Genomic DNA, 18,987 nt, shown 5'->3' with positions numbered 1-18,987 from the left:
GGAGGGCACGTATTGCATGGTGCACTGGGTGTTATACGCAACTAATGAAGCATCGAACTTTACATCGGAATCCGGGGATGTACTGTATGGTGACTAACATAATACAATAAAAAATCATTAAAAAAAAAAAAAAAGAACAGAGTCCTGACCACACTGCGTACCTGGATCCGGGTGCCCTAGAGGCTGGAATCACCACTCCTTGCCCTCCCTTTCTCTTGCTTGAGGTATTTGAAGAGAGTTTCTACAACTTGCGACATGAAGATTCTGACCATGGGAGCCAAGATCCTCTGGAATCCCAGAAGTTGGTTCTCTGGTCAGATACCATCAAACAAAGTAAGAAAGAGCATCTGAGAGCTTGCTGGCGGGTGAACCAGCTAAAACGGGGTATCTGGTGACGCCTTTTCACTTAAACTCTATTTCCTTTTTGTTAGCCCAAGTTTGATGACATTTACTCCATAGCATGGTTGTCAGGCTTAATGGAGTCAAAATGCACAAAAAGAGAAATCATGGAAAATAATGTCCAGTATGACCGTGATTGATCTGGCAAATTAGTGTTTTATTCTCCCTTCTACAGGTTTGCTGGGAAGCGGTTATCCTTCAAATGTGAAGACAGTTACACAAGATAATGCCACACGAAGGGAAATATTTCCAGGAATAGCCGCTAACATCAACGGAGTGTTAACTATGTATCTGAGAACAAACCAAGGGATTTTACCTGCATCGCTTTATACAATCTTTACAAAAATTATACGCTACCTTCATCATACAGAGGAAGAAACTGAGGTTTAGAGTGTTCGTTCTCATTCTAGGCGATTTTCCCCCAGGAGACATTTAGCAGTGTCTTGACACACTTTTGACTGTCCATTACTGGGGCTGGTGCCACTGGCACGCAGCAGCTGGAGGCCAGGACACTGCGAAACCCCTCACAGCACAGGGCAGCTCCGCAACAAAGCATTATCTGGGTCAAAACGTGAATGGTGCTCGGGGTAGGAAACCCCAGGCTTAGAATGCCAGCGACCTGGTTCAGGGACTCACATTCTCGGCCACTACGCTCTACTGCCTCCGACGGGAACGCACACACTCCTGCACGCACATGCTCACACGCACACACTCGGGGTGGGTTTGGGCGCTCAGCATTATAGTTTTCTAGTTCCTAAGGCTCCATGTTCANCCTTAAATTTGTATGGAACCAGAAAAGGCCCCGAATCTCCAAGGAACTGTTGAAAAGGAAAAACAAAGCTGGGGGCATCACAATGCCGGATTTCGAGCTGTACTACAAAGCTGTGATCACAAAGACAGCATGGTACTGGCACAAAAACAGACACATCGACCAATGGAACAGAATAGAGAACCCAGAAATGGACCCTCGGCTCTTTGGGCAACTAATCTTTGATAAAGCAGGAAAAAACATCCGGTGGAAAAAAGACAGTCTCTTCAATAAATGGTGCTGGGAAAATTGGACAGCTACATGCAAAAGAATGAAACTTGACCACTCTCTCACACCATACACAAAAATAAACTCCAAATGGATGAAAGACCTCAATGTGAGACAGGAATCCATCAAAATTCTAGAGGAGAACATAGGCAACAACTTCTATGACATCGGCCAGAGCAACCTTTTTCACGACACATCTCCAAAGGCAAGAGAAATAAAAGATAAAATGAACTTATGGGACTTTATCAGGATAAAGAGCTTCTGCACAGCCAAGGAAACAGTCAAAAAAACTAAGAGACAGCCCACGGAATGGGAGAATATATTTGCAAAGGACACCACAGATAAAGGACTGGTATCCAAGATCTACAAAGAACTTCTCAAACTCAATACACGAGAAACAAATAAACAAATCATAAAATGGGCAGAAGATATGAACAGACACTTTTCCAATGAAGACATACAAATGGCTAACAGACACATGAAAAAATGTTCAAAATCATTAGCCATCAGGGAAATTCAAATCAAAACCACACTGAGATACCACCTTACGCCAGTTAGAATGGCAAAGATAGACAAGGCAAGAAACAACAATTGTTGGAGAGGATGTGGAGAAAGGGGATCCCTCCTACATTGTTGGTGGGAATGCAAGTTGGTACAGCCACTCTGGAAAACAGTGTGGAGGTCCCTTAAAAAGTTAAAAATTGAACTACCCTATGACCCAGCCATTGCACTACTGGGTGTTTACCCCAAAGATACAGACGTAGTAAAGAGAAGGGCCATATGCACCCCAATGTTCATAGCTGCATTGTCCACAATAGCCAAATCATGGAAGGAGCCGAGATGCCCTTCAACAGATGACTGGATTAAGAAGCTGTGGTCCATATATACAATGGAATATTACTCAGCTATCAGAAAGAATGAATTCTCAACATTTGATGCAACATGGACGGCACTGGAGGAGATAATGCTAAGTGAAATAAGTCAAACAGAGAAAGACAATTATCATATGATTTCTCTCATCTATGGAACATAAGAACTAGGATGATCAGTAGGGGAAGAAAGGGATAAAGAAAGGGGGGGTAATCAGAAGGTGGAATGAAACATGAGAGACTATGGACTATGAGAAACAGACTGAGGGCCTCAGAGGGGAGGGGGGTGGGGGATTGGGATAGACCAGTGATGGGTAGTAAGGAGGGCACGTATTGCATGGTGCACTGGGTGTTATATGCAACTTAATGAAGCATCGAACTTTACATCGGAATCCGGGGATGTACTGTATGGTGACTAACATAATACAATAAAAAATCATTAAAAAAAAAAAAAAAGAACAGAGTCCTGACCACACTGCGTACCTGGATCCGGGTGCCCTAGAGGCTGGAATCACCACTCCTTGCCCTCCCTTTCTCTTGCTTGAGGTATTTGAAGAGAGTTTCTACAACTTGCGACATGAAGATTCTGACCATGGGAGCCAAGATCCTCTGGAATCCCAGAAGTTGGTTCTCTGGTCAGATACCATCAAACAAAGTAAGAAAGAGCATCTGAGAGCTTGCTGGCGGGTGAACCAGCTAAAACGGGGTATCTGGTGACGCCTTTTCACTTAAACTCTATTTCCTTTTTGTTAGCCCAAGTTTGATGACATTTACTCCATAGCATGGTTGTCAGGCTTAATGGAGTCAAAATGCACAAAAAGAGAAATCATGGAAAATAATGTCCAGTATGACCGTGATTGATCTGGCAAATTAGTGTTTTCTTCTCCCTTCTACAGGTTTGCTGGGAAGCGGTTATCCTTCAAATGTGAAGACAGTTACACAAGATAATGCCACACGAAGGGAAATATTTCCAGGAATAGCCGCTAACATCAACGGAGTGTTAACTATGTATCTGAGAACAAACCAAGGGATTTTACCTGCATCGCTTTATACAATCTTTACAAAAATTATACGCTACCTTCATCATACAGAGGAAGAAACTGAGGTTTAGAGTGTTCGTTCTCATTCTAGGCGATTTTCCCCCAGGAGACATTTAGCAGTGTCTTGACACACTTTTGACTGTCCATTACTGGGGCTGGTGCCACTGGCACGCAGCAGCTGGAGGCCAGGACACTGCGAAACCCCTCACAGCACAGGGCAGCTCCGCAACAAAGCATTATCTGGGTCAAAACGTGAATGGTGCTCGGGGTAGGAAACCCCAGGCTTAGAATGCCAGCGACCTGGTTCAGGGACTCACATTCTCGGCCACTACGCTCTACTGCCTCCGACGGGAACGCACACACTCCTGCACGCACATGCTCACACGCACACACTCGGGGTGGGTTTGGGCGCTCAGCATTATAGTTTTCTAGTTCCTAAGGCTCCATGTTCAGGCACCGACAACGAAAGCAGAGCGGAGACTGTTCTGGAGGTCAGTAACATCATTCAACAGATGAAGAGGAGGTGTCTGGAAGATGGCCACAAGGCTTCCCTTTTGAGGACAGCAGGGAATAGAAGAGGCTAATGGTTTTAGATTACTGCCATCACTGCACAGTGAGAGAGGAGCTCGTCAGTCTAGGGGATCTTCCTGAAATCTGTGCCACTGACCTTGTTCCAGATGAGGACAGGGGTTGGGATTCCGATGACCTCACAGCTCAAGTACACCTGGGCCCCAGTGACATTCCAAATGTCCTTGGGGGGTGTCACAATGGAAGGACCTACAAGAGAGAACACAAAGCCAAACACATCTTTTTAAACAGCCTTTAGTATTAGTCAGCAGACTAGGGAGTAAATCCCGGATTCTGTTTATGGGGCTGTCCCCTCTGTGAATTATCTAAAGCAAACTGCAAAAACCAGACTGGCATCCCCCTGCCACCAGCATGATTTTTAAGCTCTGCTTTGGAAATGCATCTTTCTAAACAAACAAAAATCAGTAGGAAGAAAAATTTATTGTTTATGAAATTTTCTCCTCGTTTAAATTATGCTTAATGGTTTAAATTTACCAGCTCTTTTGCATTATCTGGGATGTTCCAATTAATATAATGAAATTTAGTTCCAAAATATTTAATTTTCCTTTTTGCTTACCAGATTTCCTTTTTTTCCCTTTTTTTATGTAGCAATGCAGGGCTCAAACTCAGGACCCTGAGATCAAGAACTGAGCTGAGATAGAGTCAGACACTTAACTGACTGAGGCATCCAGGCGCCCCTGTATACCAGAATTTCTATTTTTTGGCAGGGAGGGTAATAACCAACTACTTCTTAGGTAATGAAAGAAAAAAAATTAAGAAGTTATTTGAAAATGTGCTGAGCACTTAGAAAAGATGGCAGCCCTACTTTAAGAAGCCTTAGGATCTAAAATCGACAAGTCAAGGTGATCAGGCAGGAATGACGACTTTCATCTAAGACAGAAACGTAGGGTGCCGTGTGCCCTGGGAGACTGCAAGGAGATAGTTTTGAACAGAAGTGGCCTGGTATCCAGGAGGAAAAGGGCTTTCTCAGTTGGGGGAGGCAATGTAAAATGCAGCAGAGACAGGTCTATTGTGTATCTTTCCCGGGCTCATAAGTGTCTAGGTCCCTGGGAGGGGGCACTGCCTACATATCCTCAGCAGGTATGAGACCACCCAGCGAGAGCCCAGAGTGATACCTGCCCATCCCCCCAATTCTGGAACACCTCTCTAGGCCTGCTCTGTCCCATATATCCCCTCTGGTAAGAAGGTCCTTACAGGACCAACATCAATGGGATGCATCTTTTTTGTTACTACAGAGGTCCTTGGGTTGGCCAAAACTATGGCCTATGGGCCAAATTGGGCCTGCCACTTGTTTTTGCCTAGCTCCTAAGAAGTCTTCGTGTTTTTAAATGGTTGGGGGAGGAGGATGGATATTTCATGATGGGAAAATCAGAGGAGAATCAAATTTCAGTGTCCATAAATTAAGTTTTATTGGAACACAGCCATGCCTCCAGTCTGGCCATTGTGACTGGGGCCATATGGCCTAAAACGTTTACAATGGGGCCCTTTATGGAAGAAGTGCTGACACCTGTTCTAATCAGCCGACCAATGCTTGAACATGATGTCAGGGAAACTCTGACTTCAATCCTTTACACATTACCTGGTGCTCATGCAAGGAACCCACCTGTGGGTCCAGCTCTGAAATGCAGCATTTTGAAACCAACAGACACAGAGAGAGCTGGGCTTGCTTACTGCTCCTGGGGGGGAACTGGGGAGGGGGGGCCTCCCTAGCATCTGCTCTAGAGGAGACACTCACACCTTCTTCTTAGTGGGTTGTATTTAATATTTCACTTCTGCTCATTCTGATCGCCAGGTTTCAAGCACAGGGCCCTTCAGAGACATGGGGGACAATCCACAGAAGAGGGGGGTAGAGCTGGGAGGCTGCCCTCTGCACACCCCCTTCCTGGTATGACAGCACCCTACTCCAGACCCAAACCTGGCCTGTCCTCGATGATCAATGCCACTTCTTGGATGAAGGAGTTAATCATTCCCTCTGAATTTCAGCTCTCCACTGCCTTGGGTCTTCCAGCCAAATAAAATGTCTAACTGTGGGGTCATCTTGCATCAGTGTCCTGGGAAAGGGGCAACTTCCCCTTTAGGCCTGGAAAATTTTCTGGCATAATCAGCATTCAAAGGACACAAAATCTCCCCTTTTGCAACAGGCTATTTCCAGCACACTAATAATTTTTTGAAACAGAAAGGAAATGACTCCAGCATATAAGATTTTTCCCACTCATCTAAAGTATTAGATGCTGATTTTTTTTCTAATCCCTCGGGGTATTTTTATTTTTTCCCCTTTGTAAGAATGCAAAACAATCAAAGTTCGGAAAGCTCTAAATATATTTCGAGTTTCCTTTCCTCTAAACTGTAGATCTGAAGAGGAAGCATCTATCTTGGCCCCGGGTCTTGGCTTTTCAGTTGCAAATGTGGATGTGGTGAGCCTGGCCGTACTCTGTGTATGTTTCTGGCTCTGTCTCCCATGCTTCCTAGTCTGAACAACACAGGATCCTGCAAAGGGCTGGGCCGGGCGTGGCCTGACTGCATCCCAGCTTCCTCCAGGGTCCTGGGACCCCAGGGGCGGGGGCTTCCGCAGGACCCGATCTCGCTGAAATTTGAACTACTTTCGCTCACCTCTCTGCGGGCCTCCATGTGGCTCTGTCCTCCTTCCCACACACAGACTCATCAGGATGACCTCAAAGCTCAGGGGATCTCAAGAGACTGTTCCGAGAAGAATACGCTAGTGTTCAGTCGTGGAGGGGCTCGGGAACAAAGCTGCCTCTCATGTATTAAAACCGCACAAGGAATGTTAAGACTTTTACTGTGAGGTCTCAGTGCCTGAGCCTTACAACAAACCACTTATTTTAACTTGCATGTGTCTCCCTACAGTCAGAACGAGTAGCAGAGCCCTTGGTCTTTGTGAGGGGGCACATTCTGGAGAACGCCTGGAAGAATTCCAGCCTGCTTTTCTGTTACAGGCCTTGAAGACATACTATGAATTCTTCCCGTGGCATAATTTTAAAACTAAGATATTCTGAGTTTTCACACAGTCCAATGCATCACATTTTCTTTTATGATTAGTGCTTTATGTGCCCTGTTAAAGGAAATTTTTGCCTAGCCCAAGGTCATAAAGACACCGTTTTCTTCTACAAACTTTATGGTTTTATCTTTCACATTTACATTTGTGGCCTGTCTTGAATTAATTTTGTGTATGCTAGGAAGTAGAGGTCAAAGTTCATCCCCCCACCACCCCCAAGAACGTCAACTGCTTTGGCATCGTTTGTTGAAAAGGCCATCCTTTTCTCGCTGAATCATAATGGTAAATCCGTTGACCATACATGAGTGAGTCTACTTCTGGATTCTTTACTCTGTTCCGTTGGTCTCTGTGTCTGTCCTTGCACCAATAATGACTATGGTATAATTTAGAAAGGTATTAAAAGTATAGCACTGAACAGAGGGCAGATCCATTACATCCATCGCTCTCCAGCCCTTTCCTTATTCCAAGAAGCATCACATTTCAGGGAGTGCAAGAATTCTTTCAAAACATCTGAAGCCAGAAATATTTTGAATAAGAGCCATCACTAGGAGGTTCCAGATTAGGACAAATCAACCTGTGGGTTCTTCTTTCTCTCTCCCAACCCTTGGAATACATATTAAACCTGAGGTGAATGGGCTGAGTCAATATTTAGACCATTCTAAGAACATACATGATCTCATCAATTCTGCTACCAGCCTGTCCCAAGAATTCTACAGGATTCCGTACCACACATTCTGTATTACTCACTGAATCTGGTTGAGTTGATGGGGTGGAGGAGCAGAGGGGCCATTAGGACCTGTTGCTGTACAACATTTACAAGAACCCTTGGTTATTTCATGTGTCCTCGAACAAACGTCACCTTCAAGAACACAAAGAACGCTTGAATAAACAATATCTACACTAGAAAGTGCTGACCTACAGAACGCCCTCTAGGTTTTGATATGTAGTTGCTTGCAAAGCCAAGTCAGATCAATGAATGATGAGGCTAATATTCAAGAGATCAACAACCTTTGAGAGCCGCTGGAGGCAGGCTGGCTTCAGTCTGACTTCCTGTGCTGGAAGGATCCACAGTTTCAGACTCTTCCTGTTTATGCTGTTCAGTGCTGATACCCACTGGGTCACCTACTGACTAAACTCTGCCTGGTTCTCTGCCACTCACTGCTCTGGAAGTTCCCTCAGAGTGTGAAGAGGGAACGGACACACTCGTCATGAAGGCAGAACACAGTGACAGTGTAGAAAGATGAGTGAGGATCCGCCGTGAGAGAGAATAAGGGACTTAATGGTGACCCACAGGGACACCAAGTGGACAGGTTTTGTATGGAAGCAAAGGGTCAGTGAAAATATTTTGGGCTAACACGGTGGCAGATCCAACAACACTGTACTCCCCTCCCTGGATCTAAATCACCATCACCTGACATAGTCCACTGATGAGCAGTTTCACCGCCAACCATCTTCTTGAATTGCATGTCTACCACGCTGTTCAATTCTCGAAGGTTCTGTTCTACCTCAGGAGAGAACTCAGCAAAATGACTCTTAACCAAATAGCTTCTCTTTCCACTCTGCCTTTTTTTCCAAGAAGTTCTAAGCAGATCCATAACTTATTTTTGTTTTTAAGGGTAAAGGAAGTTTTGGTTCATTCTCAGCTTGTTTTCAGGCAGAAAGCTCAAAATCAGTTCTCAAGGCCGGGCCAAGGGTACCAACATTACCGTCGAAATCCTGCTCAGTGTTTGGATTCCATTTAAAACAAGTCACAGAATATTTAAATGTATGGGGACAAACCCCAGGATAGGTTTGGTTATTTATCCTTGCCTTTGTTCCAGTAAGCACTTCAGGCTGCTCAAACATCTGTCTAGCAAACATCCTGTACAGAGAATAACTGACTTGCCCACCACCTGTCGTCCCCTGACCCCCATCTCCACGCGGCAACCAAGCAGCCCACAGCGCTGCCTGGTGGCTGGCAGGGGGCATCTACCCCAACACTTCCCCACCTCAGAGACACTTATCTTTCTCAGATGACTGGACCCAAATCAGCCTATGCCATTTTTGTTTCTTACCTCTCACAACTCTGTTCTCATCCAATCTCTTTTCATCTTAGCTCTCTAAGTTCATTTTCTTGTCCCCCCTTTGTGATAACTCTTGCCTAGTGACCTTACACGGACTCTTCTCTTTAATGGTCCTTTGAAGGGAAGGAGGAAAAAGAAGGGAAGGAAGAGGTGGAGGAGAGGCAGAAGACAGCCAGATCCTAAATGGAGTTGTAGCAGGGAAGAAGAGAGTCCTAAGTTTGGAAGAAAACTAAAATTCAATTTAATGAGTCAGTGTCACCTTAAAGGTACCTCGGAGGAGTTAGAAGTCTCCCACAGAATTTCCACCTAGATTGTACATCCTCTTCCTCAGCTCCTTTGAATTAACTTCCAGACAAATGACCCTCAGATTACCAAATTATTTTAGGAATATTCAATTATAACCTAGAAAGAGCTACGTTCTTAGAAACCATGAAAAATGTAGAAAAGGAAGAATTGAGGATGGATGGATTTAAATCTGGAATATTTCCATTTGATTCTGAAGATGCTAAGAAGGGCAGTTCTCACAAAACACAAAATGTCATAGGAGAAGATCCTGGAGTGGCATTTTTAATTTGACCACCATTTCGTTCAAACTGATTTACGTGAAATTGTTGTAGAATGGAGTGAAAATCTGTTATCTCTAAAAAGGATGAAGATGATGTAAAAGAAATATGTGAACAATTTCCTAGTCGTTTACAGAGCCGAAAACACTCCCCCGACTTGCTCTGAGAGGTCCTCACCGTCGCACCATAAGAAAAACACAAAACAAAAAACAACGTGCTCTTGGAGACAGAATGCTTAATGCTGGATCCTGGGCTGCTGCTGAGAGCCAAGAGACCCCGGGTACAGCAGAAACCAGGACAGGCCTGAGAATCTTCTCTCTGGGCTTGGAAGCGAACGTACGCATCAGGAATGTATCCTAGAGCACAGTCGTGTGGCATCTTCAACATCCATGAAGTTCTGCGGCTCTGCCGCCTGGCTCTGGTGCTCTCACAGCCCGAAAATCAGCCCAGTGACCTCCCTGCCCACCTAAATGCCATGTAGAGCATGAAATCAGCCATAATATCTGGCTCACTAGAATGTAACACCGAGGCCGCTGAGGGCAGGGAAGGTTTCAGAGAAGGCGTAGGCCTTTGGAACGCAGAGGCCTGCGTGACCAATCTGCCGTAGGAATGCCCCGTGGAGTTGCCTTCGGCAGCTTTCCTAGCCCAGACAGCCACCCTGTGATCTAAGAGATGTCTGCACTGTCCCTTGGGCTATGTGTAGCAGAACTCGTAGAAAACGGAGATTAGGAGATTAGCATATCGTATTGTTTCCATAAACAGATCCTCCCAGTTTCAGTAAGACCCCTTACCACACATCACTGCTTGAGAAAGTGATAAGGAGTTGTGATTATCCTGAAGGACCAATAAAAGCAGGAGCAAAGAAGAGCAAAGTGTTTTCATCTCTGAGCGTTCACCCCCTTGCCTTCTCCTCTCTTTCAAAAGCAAGGTCTGGAGTCATCTTTCATCCACTAGTACAGGGATTGCAGGCCTTTCCTGGCAAATGTACGTGACTCATGGCAAAGTTCATTCTCCCAGGAATGAATAAAATGAGCTTTTAAGGGTTTTGACTGTTACCTAGTGAACCAATTTCTTAATCTGAAAGAGCTGCACAGAAGATGTTGGGAGAGGTCACGTTCTGAAGCTGAATATATTCCCCTGGAAAATAGTCAAAAGTCAAATTTTCGCCAGTAGTCAATTTTTGTCCCATTTTATTGACATTACATTCAATCACGTCTTTTCTTCTTCGTTGCTTTCATTTCCCTCATCATCTCTTCCATTTTCACCCTACAAATCTGCTTTTCTTACTTCTACCCAAACTCATTCCCATGCTCACCCACCGTTACATGCTCATTACTACTTTGAAGCTTTACTTAGGATGATGTGCGGGCCTACCTGGGACGCCCTTCCTCTTATCTATTATCTATGCCCTATCCTTTATTTGAAGCTCTATGGCTGAAGCACCACCCTCCTTTGGCATTAATGTATAACTCAGATTCCCGCTTACTTCTCCTCTAAAATCCTGTTGCGTTCACAGTTAGTGCCATATAGCTTAACGCAACCCTGTTCTCTCATGTTTACCCCCCAAGCAGGGCTAACTGAAGATGCCAGTGCCCAGATGGAATCAGCACTGAGCCAGAAACTCTGGACTCAGATAGTCTTTGCATTCACTGGAAGGAGGGACAGCCCAGATTATATGCAGTGGGTAAAGGGCAGCAATAACTTCAGAACATAGCGGAATTAGCCACATGGAAGTGAGTAGATGGCCACTGTCCTGAAAATGCACCTGTGTACTCGCCGCAGACACACCTGACCACAGTGATGCTAGAACCACTTCTTTACCAGCTGGCAGACTGGTTATCATGGTTTTCTTTAACCCTCCACTCGACTTTCTCTTGCCATAAGCAATGTTTCTTGGCTACTGCCCACTCACTAACCTGTCTGTATATGATCAGGGGATGCAAATTAATTTGTACGTATTAGTCATGAAGTCCCACCAAGAAGGGTAGGTCTGCCAAGGGGAAAGAACCATCAATCATCCTCACATGAAAAAACCAAATTTCTGCATCATGTTGGGTTATATGATGGACATTATAGCTCTGAGTACTTTTCAACATGGCTAAGGCAGCTGAGCATAGAGACTTCCCTGCATTACAGTAGGTTTGCAAACCATGCTCATCTTGACTCTTAAAGATGTTGAGTCTTGGAATAGTTCATACACAGTATGTGCATTCATACCAAAAAAGGAGGGTTTAAAAAAGAACTGTGATACCACATATGGAGATGAAGAGTTCAGACACCTTGGCAAAAATCCCCAGATTAGATTCTGATAACACATTGAAGGGAAAAACACTAAACAAAAGTACAAACTAGTAAAAGAATAGTAGGAAGGCACTATGGCCAAGAGGGGGAAGGGGATGAAACACGTGAAAACTTCCTGATATTAAATAAGGGGAAGCAGTAGTTCTATGGCTAATTAAAGAGCAGAGCCATCTGCCAAGGCAAATCATTTTGGGAACTTCCAGAGGTGGGGTGATGTAGCAGCTGAACCTGGATATGGGAAATCTAGCACACAGTCTCAAGAGTGTCAGCAGAAGACAGCAAGGGCGGGAAGAAAAAGTACTAAATCTCAAGCAGCATAGACCGGCTTTCATTTCAGGGTTTTAGTTTAAGGCAAAGTCATCTGATTATGGAAGCTACTGTTAGTCATTTACACTTTAGTGTGAATGAAGACCCAATAGTTTATAATGATGGGGCCCTATCAAACACTGCTGGGGGCAAAAGTATGTAAGAATCATCTCCTCTCCTCCAAATATAATCTACTGGGATAGGATGGGGGATGTTGAACAGTTTAGACTAAGAACAAAATGCTGGGGAGGTGACACACTGTATAGTGAGTTTGGAGCATGGACCTTGGAATCAGGGATTCTGTTATACCACTTCAAGTAATGTGACACTGCTCAAGTTATTTAACTTCTGTTTGTTCATCTTGAAATCGGGTAACAAAATCATTAGATTATTGGAAGGATCAAAAAAGATACAGCAATGAGCCTGGTATCTGGGGCATGGGGTAAACAGTAAGTATTACAACATAAATTCCTTATGACTGGGGCCGGTAAAAACCATTTATTCAGAAAGAGGACAACACACCACTTGGACGTGGGATGACTAGGGGAAGGAAATGGCATCTCAGTAGGCCCTGAAGTTCAGAAGTAGGACTTCTGTCAAGGCAGTTTCCGCCTTGAGGGAGGCCGGGAAAGAGCCGCCTGCAGGCAGGGAGTGCACGCAGCAGTGTGGCCCCGGGAGGGCGTGCTGGCAGAAGGACAGCGCAGAGAGCTGGTGTGGGGCACTGCGGGAGGTGGAGGACAGGCGGCTCTGTGGTCTAGCACGTCTCTTAACGTTGGAGAGGCGGGATTCAGGTGGCATTTCAGGAGATGGTTCTGGAGGCCTTTGCAGGAGGATTAGGACAGGGTGGGGGTTGGGGGCTAAGTCAAGGTTGTAGCAATGGGAACAGACAGGAGAGTGGCAGCTGGAGAAAGGATTCAGGAAGAACTAACGCCATCTGTCCAGTAACTGACTGGATGCGGGGAAGTGGGGGCTGAGTCCGAAGCTGCGGGGCTGAGAGAAGGTTCCCACCCATGAGCAGGAGCAGGATGCCCGTCTGGGGAAGGCGCTGGATTGGAGAAGGGGGAAGGACGGATTTGGGTTTAAATTTGCTGAAGTTGAGGTACCATCTGGGCATGGAGGTCTGAACGCTATGGAAAGAGAAGAAAGGATGCAGACTGTGGGGACCAGCAGTGGCAAGGTCAATACCGGCTAGTTTACGTTTTAGCCCTGGGAAGGCTCGGTAGTAGGTTCCTTCGCATAGAAGGAAGGCAGCCTTGCTCTCCCTCCCATGGGCAGCTTCTGGGCGAGAATTAGCTAGCTGCTGACCATGTGACCACCCCCACCCCATCCAAGGCAGAGAAGTAGACAGCTAAGGTACAGGTTAGCCATGAGCCACTCTGAAAGCAGACTGTCCAATGACAGAACCCCGGCGACGGCATACAGAGATCCTGTGAGTTACATTTCCTGACTCCTAGTTACCTCTGCGTTTTAATGAGACACTCCATTATGGCTCTAATCTTCAATGCTGAAAATCTTCCTGGAGTGTTATTAGTTCCCCCAACTGGTTTTTTTTTTTTTTTTTTACTGTAGTAGATACCCTAGTATTCACAAGGCATTCTAGGATGGCTGTGAATCTTGCAGTGTCTTGAAATTTTCACTGTAAGTCTGACCATGGAACATGAAAAGAAAATTCCTTCTTACAATCTGCTGCTTACAAACAAATCTTACTTTGACAATGTTTTCTTATTCTTTTCTCCTAACTTGGGTCTTGCACAAGAAGGTGTCAGGTACTGACCAAGGGTGTGACCCCAGGGGGTGACTGCCACCCACAGGTGATTCTGGTACACGTGGGATGGGGTGACCTTTGGAGGGACCCTGCACGGAAGGTTCAGATGTGTAAGGTGGGGTGATCACTGTGGTAGCCACGTGATAGGTGAGCTAACCTGGACTGTGTCAGCAACAAGGGATGAGTTCATTTATTCATCAGAGCTCACATGGAAGTTGGAATACCTCCTACCATCATAATACCAGACTGACTGATGTCCATACACATTAAATTAGTGGGCTGGATTTTTATCTAGTTGGAGCATATGGAAGAACTGACTTTATAGGGAGTACCCTAGTCATGTGGGTGTATCTTGTTAAGATGGTCTTGGAAATGCTTTTTCTCTACATTTCACGGGCCTGTCCTGTCTGGACTATGACTCACCTTAAATCCAACATATGAAAAATGCTGGTTGCTTGTTCTTATTCCATAAGCACAGAAGTGGGTGGGGAAGTTTCCACAAGGGAGCTCTTTTTTGCCACCTGATTCTGGGATTCCTAGAAACCTAGACAGTGAGCTCCCCCAGGATGTTTCCCCTTTGAGTCCCTGCCCACTCCCTGCCCCCTCCATACACACCCAGAGCCTGGCATTGTCAGGTATCAGGAAATGATTCCTGAACCAAGGAGTGAGAAAAAGTCTCTTGGAGCTTGGAGGTCACCCACCCTCAAAGCTTCATCTTTGCCCACAGGCCCTGCTAACAAGACCTACCATCTGGTCCATCCCAAAGAAACAGATGTTCTTGAACCCTGCCATTAGCTCCACTCTGTCCAAGAAGAGGTGGACACTGTAGGAGTCCCAGCAAATCCCTCCAGCCAGGCTGACCACTCTGGAAGCAGCCTGCGGAAACGGAGAGGCCAGCTTCGAGTCACTCCTTCAGACTAGGAGTTACCAAAAGCGTAGACCTTTTCCGTCTCCGCAGGTGATCTCGCAGAGAGGGGGCTGCAGAGAGCTGCGCAGCCACACGGGGTGCGCTCCAGCCGCCGGGACTGGCCTCAAGAAGGCTCACAGCTTGCAGCGCCTTCCCCGGTGGTTGCTGGCTGACCTTAGCCGCATACTGGACCCCCCCCCCGCAGGAAGAGTCAGCACCCACGCCCGGGCCACGCTCCCAGAGCTTCTCATTGGTTCGGGCATGGGGTCTGGCCCTGGTATTTGTAGAAAACTCCCCAGGCAGAAGTGCTCAGTTACAACACAGCTTCAGAGCCGGAGACACTCAGATGATGAGCAAGACAAACAGGAAGGTGGGAAGTGAGAGAAGAGGCCCGGAGGACAGACTTGAAGACAGAACGCTTCCAAGTCTCTTCAGGGAGAGGCCAAGGACCCCTGAGAGGTGCAAGTGTTGGGGGAGGAGAGAGAAAACTCTGGGGAGCCGGTTCTGGTGAAGGGCACGCAAACCAGATAGTAGGGACACTACTGCTATGGTTACTACCGTCCAAGCCGTACTTGGGGGGTGGGGTGGGGTGGACGATGGGCCATGTCTAAAGCTTCATCAGAAGCTCCGAGTTGCCCTGGCTCCTAGCAGTTCTCCTTCTGTGTCATTTTCCTAAAATAAAGCAGCTGGTTCTCAGCCCTGCCCCTGCCCCTCTGCTGCCTCCTAACTCCTACCCTTCCCGGCAGAGCCCTTAGCTGTGGGCCCTACTGAAAATCCCATTAAAGTGGGGCCCTTGCCCTTTGCTCACCTCCATTAAGACACATTCACCTTGGTCTGAAGAGGGCCAGGAGCAGGGTCCCAGGGCCCCGCGTGCGAGAAAACAGCCCCTGCCCCGGGGGGGGGGCAGCTGCCAAGGAACAGAGCACAGGGCATGCTGGGCCCGCAGCTGGCATTTTTACGTGGTGAGGTTTTTGCCCTTCAGGCCCCAGCCTCGTTCTGTCTTAGAGTTCCTGGTTACAACTGCCTCCTTGGCCGACAACCCCAGACGTTAATCAGCCATCAGCCGCCCACAAACAGCACCCCCCCCACCCCGTTCTTTGTCCGTGTGTTCCGGCCTTGCACTGTGCCCTCTGGTTATTTTCTGTACTCCTCTGTGATGTCCACAGACTTGAAAGCTCTCGGCTATTTACCCCAAGACTCAGCCTGTGTTTATGGCTGCTTTGCTGAGTGTTCTCAGATTTCCTCCCAGCTTCCTGATAGGATTCCCGTTTCTTCTCCCAGGTTCTGTATTTTCTCGCGCTGTCCCTAAGGCTCTGGCTAGAGCAGAACACTCTGCCTACCCTGTGGGCTAATTCTCGTCTGTATGTCCTGGGTACTTGCTCGGTGTGCCCCTGTGTGCTTGCCTTCTAAATGTACTGTGTTCGGGCATGAGTGCAAGACATTCTTGCTGAGTGCTGGGAGGAAATTCACATCATAGAAGGTGCTAGATGTGGATGCAATGGACCATCTGGACGAGCCAGACAGTTCAGTGGGGCTCAGAAGTGCCAAACGACACTACTCTGAAAATCAGAGAAATGGGTATGTCTCGCCCATTTCGGCGCAGGGGGAGCTATCCGGTAGGAGCCGGAGAACATTGAATAAGGATTTCGTATTTTTCATTAGCAAGGCAAACCATGCTTGCTCTTACCGGGTGGGGGACAACCTGGAGCCCTACGGTGGCTGTGAGCTGTGACAGTGTGATATGGGAAGCAGTAAAGCACAACTATGCCAGTGCACAGGGCAGTAATTATGCCAGAAGAAGGGACCCGACATGGGACTGCTCTTTGCTGCTCTTACCAGTGGTTACGGGACCAGACATCTCTACTTTGGCACGTTGATTATCTGTAGGCAGTGATTGTATTTCTGCAATTAGTGGTCCTATGTTTTGTTTTTTGGGTTTTCCCCCTTGTTTTCCTTAAGTTGTTAATTCTTTCTACAATGCAGGAAAAAACAAGGAAAGTTTTCATGGTTTCCATCGATTGGGTTTTAAAAGTGAGGACACTGTAAGCTTGTGAGGACTGGGAGCAACAGCATGCCAAGTACCCTACAGGTGAGGTGACACCAGGGGAAAGCCTCAGCCCCCGGAACCAGCCTTTTCCTCCACAGCGGTTCCTTCTAGAGCCACCATCAGGCCCAGGCTTGGAGAGCTTACTCTTTTGTTTAAGAAAAATAATTTCCTCATTGAGCAGCTGGGACTTCAGATTTGGCACCTCTTCAGAGTGACCACACATAAAAGTAGGAAAACTCATTCTTTATAAACTTGGGGAAGAAAATGTCCTCAATCTTCCTGAAATTGACGTAAAAGCTGCAGCTTATGCCCCTTCGGTCCTCGCCTTTTGAATACATTCTCGGGAAATCTCTCCAGCAAAACATGTGACCTCTTTAGGAAGCTGGAGTCTTCAAAGACGAGGCCTGTTCACAAGGCGGTCATCCTTGCTCTGCTTGTGAACAATGGGGAGGAAGGAGATGGGAGCCCATGGGAAAAGAATTATGGTTTTTAAGCCTATCAGTCAGTTCAACGGACACTTGAAGAGAAGAAAACTCAAAGGAGACTCAAATAAGTATGATGTTGGCTGATCAGGCAACCTCTCCATACTCCCGCCCACACGTCCATGTGAGCTTGGGCTGTGAAGACTGAGGATCTTGATCTCTGGAGCAGAGAGAGATTAATCCATTCAGACCGTTCTAATTTTTCTTTTTTAAATGAGCAACCAGACTTTTCCTACACAATAATACTGAGGAATAACAATTCCACAGTATTCTGTAGTGTCAGCACTGGATAACTTCCCCAATGTCATGTTAACACACTCGGAAGATGGTTAAAGAACAGATCTTTCTGGAATACACTCATCATCAGATGTAAAATTGGGCTGGCCAGGTTTAATTCCTAATAATTAGGTGATATCAAAAGGAGAATGTCATCTAATCATTAACTTTAATATCCATCCCTGTAATTAGAGCACTAACTTCTACTATTTTCTAGCTGAATTTATTCTGTAAGGGAAAATCCCTGTGGAAAATGGCACAAAAGGTGAGAACGATCCACAATGATATTAACTAAACTGAATTTCAGGATTGCATTGGCACAAAGCAGGTAAAAACACGGAGTGGATTAATTCATTCAGGCCCTCCAGGAACCGAGAGTTGTGCTGGCGACATGAGGGATAGAAAGATGGTTGGGCTGGACTCCTGCCTGATACAGGTTTACAATACAGAAAGTGTACATGAGTATACCAGTAGATAAGCAATTATAATATGGATGGAATGTCACTGGTCCTATGATATAAAGGACTGAATTTAGAATGCATTTATGGAACATAAGAAATAGCAGGGAGATCGGTAGGAGAAGGAAGGGAAGAATGAAGGGGGGTGGTAAACAGAAGGGGGAATGAACCATGAGAGACTATGGACTCTGGGAAACAAACTGAGGGTGTCAGAGGGAAGGGGGTGGGGGATTGGGATAGTCCAGTGATGGGTATTAAGGAGGGCACATATTGCATGGTGCACTGGGTGTTATGCAAAATAATGAATCATGGAACTTTACATCAAAAACTGGGGATGTACTGTATGGTGACTAACATAACATAATAAAAAATTATAAAAAAAATAAAGAACTGAATTTAAAGAAGATGAAAGGGGCTTTCAAAAGTTAAAGGTGGTGGGTGGGGTAGGTGAGGAGACTTCAGGCAAAGGGATTAGCGTGCTCAAAGAAAAGAGGTGTCACTTGCAGGAAAAATAATTTATACTGATATTGGGCTTTACACACCACAAAGAGCTTTTATTCTATTACTTTCATTTTGATTTTTCCCAATAATCTTGTGAGATAAGCTGGTCATTTTACAGATACAAAAGTTGAGGTTCAGTAAGGTTAAGTGGTTTGTGTGAAGTCACCCAGATTGAGAGTATTGTGGCCAGGATGTGAATCTAGTTTTTCTGAGTGCACACCCAGTGGTTTCCCTAGGTTACCATGTTGCCTGTTGACATAATCCATGATGGCCGAAATGTTCTATCTTGCTTTGTTTTGTTGGGAGAGAAGGAAAAGAAATCTTGAGAACTGGAGGCCAGGCTAGACTGCAGAGGTTTTCAGTGTCAACCAAT

At 46.0% G+C, this 18,987-nt stretch overlaps 1 protein-coding gene across 1 annotated transcript in view; it reads right to left on the bottom strand.

Moving 5' to 3' along the window:
* Positions 1-18,987, bottom strand: part of IGFBP7 (insulin like growth factor binding protein 7) — a 79,924-nt gene that overhangs the window by 12,602 nt on the left and 48,335 nt on the right. The window contains exon 2 of the mRNA XM_034671754.1: positions 4,012-4,121. Coding sequence (XP_034527645.1) covers positions 4,012-4,121 — 110 coding nt within the window. The remainder of the gene's footprint in view (positions 1-4,011; positions 4,122-18,987) is intronic.

This window comes from Ailuropoda melanoleuca, chromosome 11 (assembly GCF_002007445.2).
Source record: "Ailuropoda melanoleuca isolate Jingjing chromosome 11, ASM200744v2, whole genome shotgun sequence".
In the NCBI taxonomy this organism is placed as follows: Eukaryota; Metazoa; Chordata; class Mammalia; order Carnivora; family Ursidae; genus Ailuropoda; species Ailuropoda melanoleuca.
Note: the sequence above shows the minus strand (reverse complement) of the source record. Positions and strands in the feature narration are given on the sequence as shown.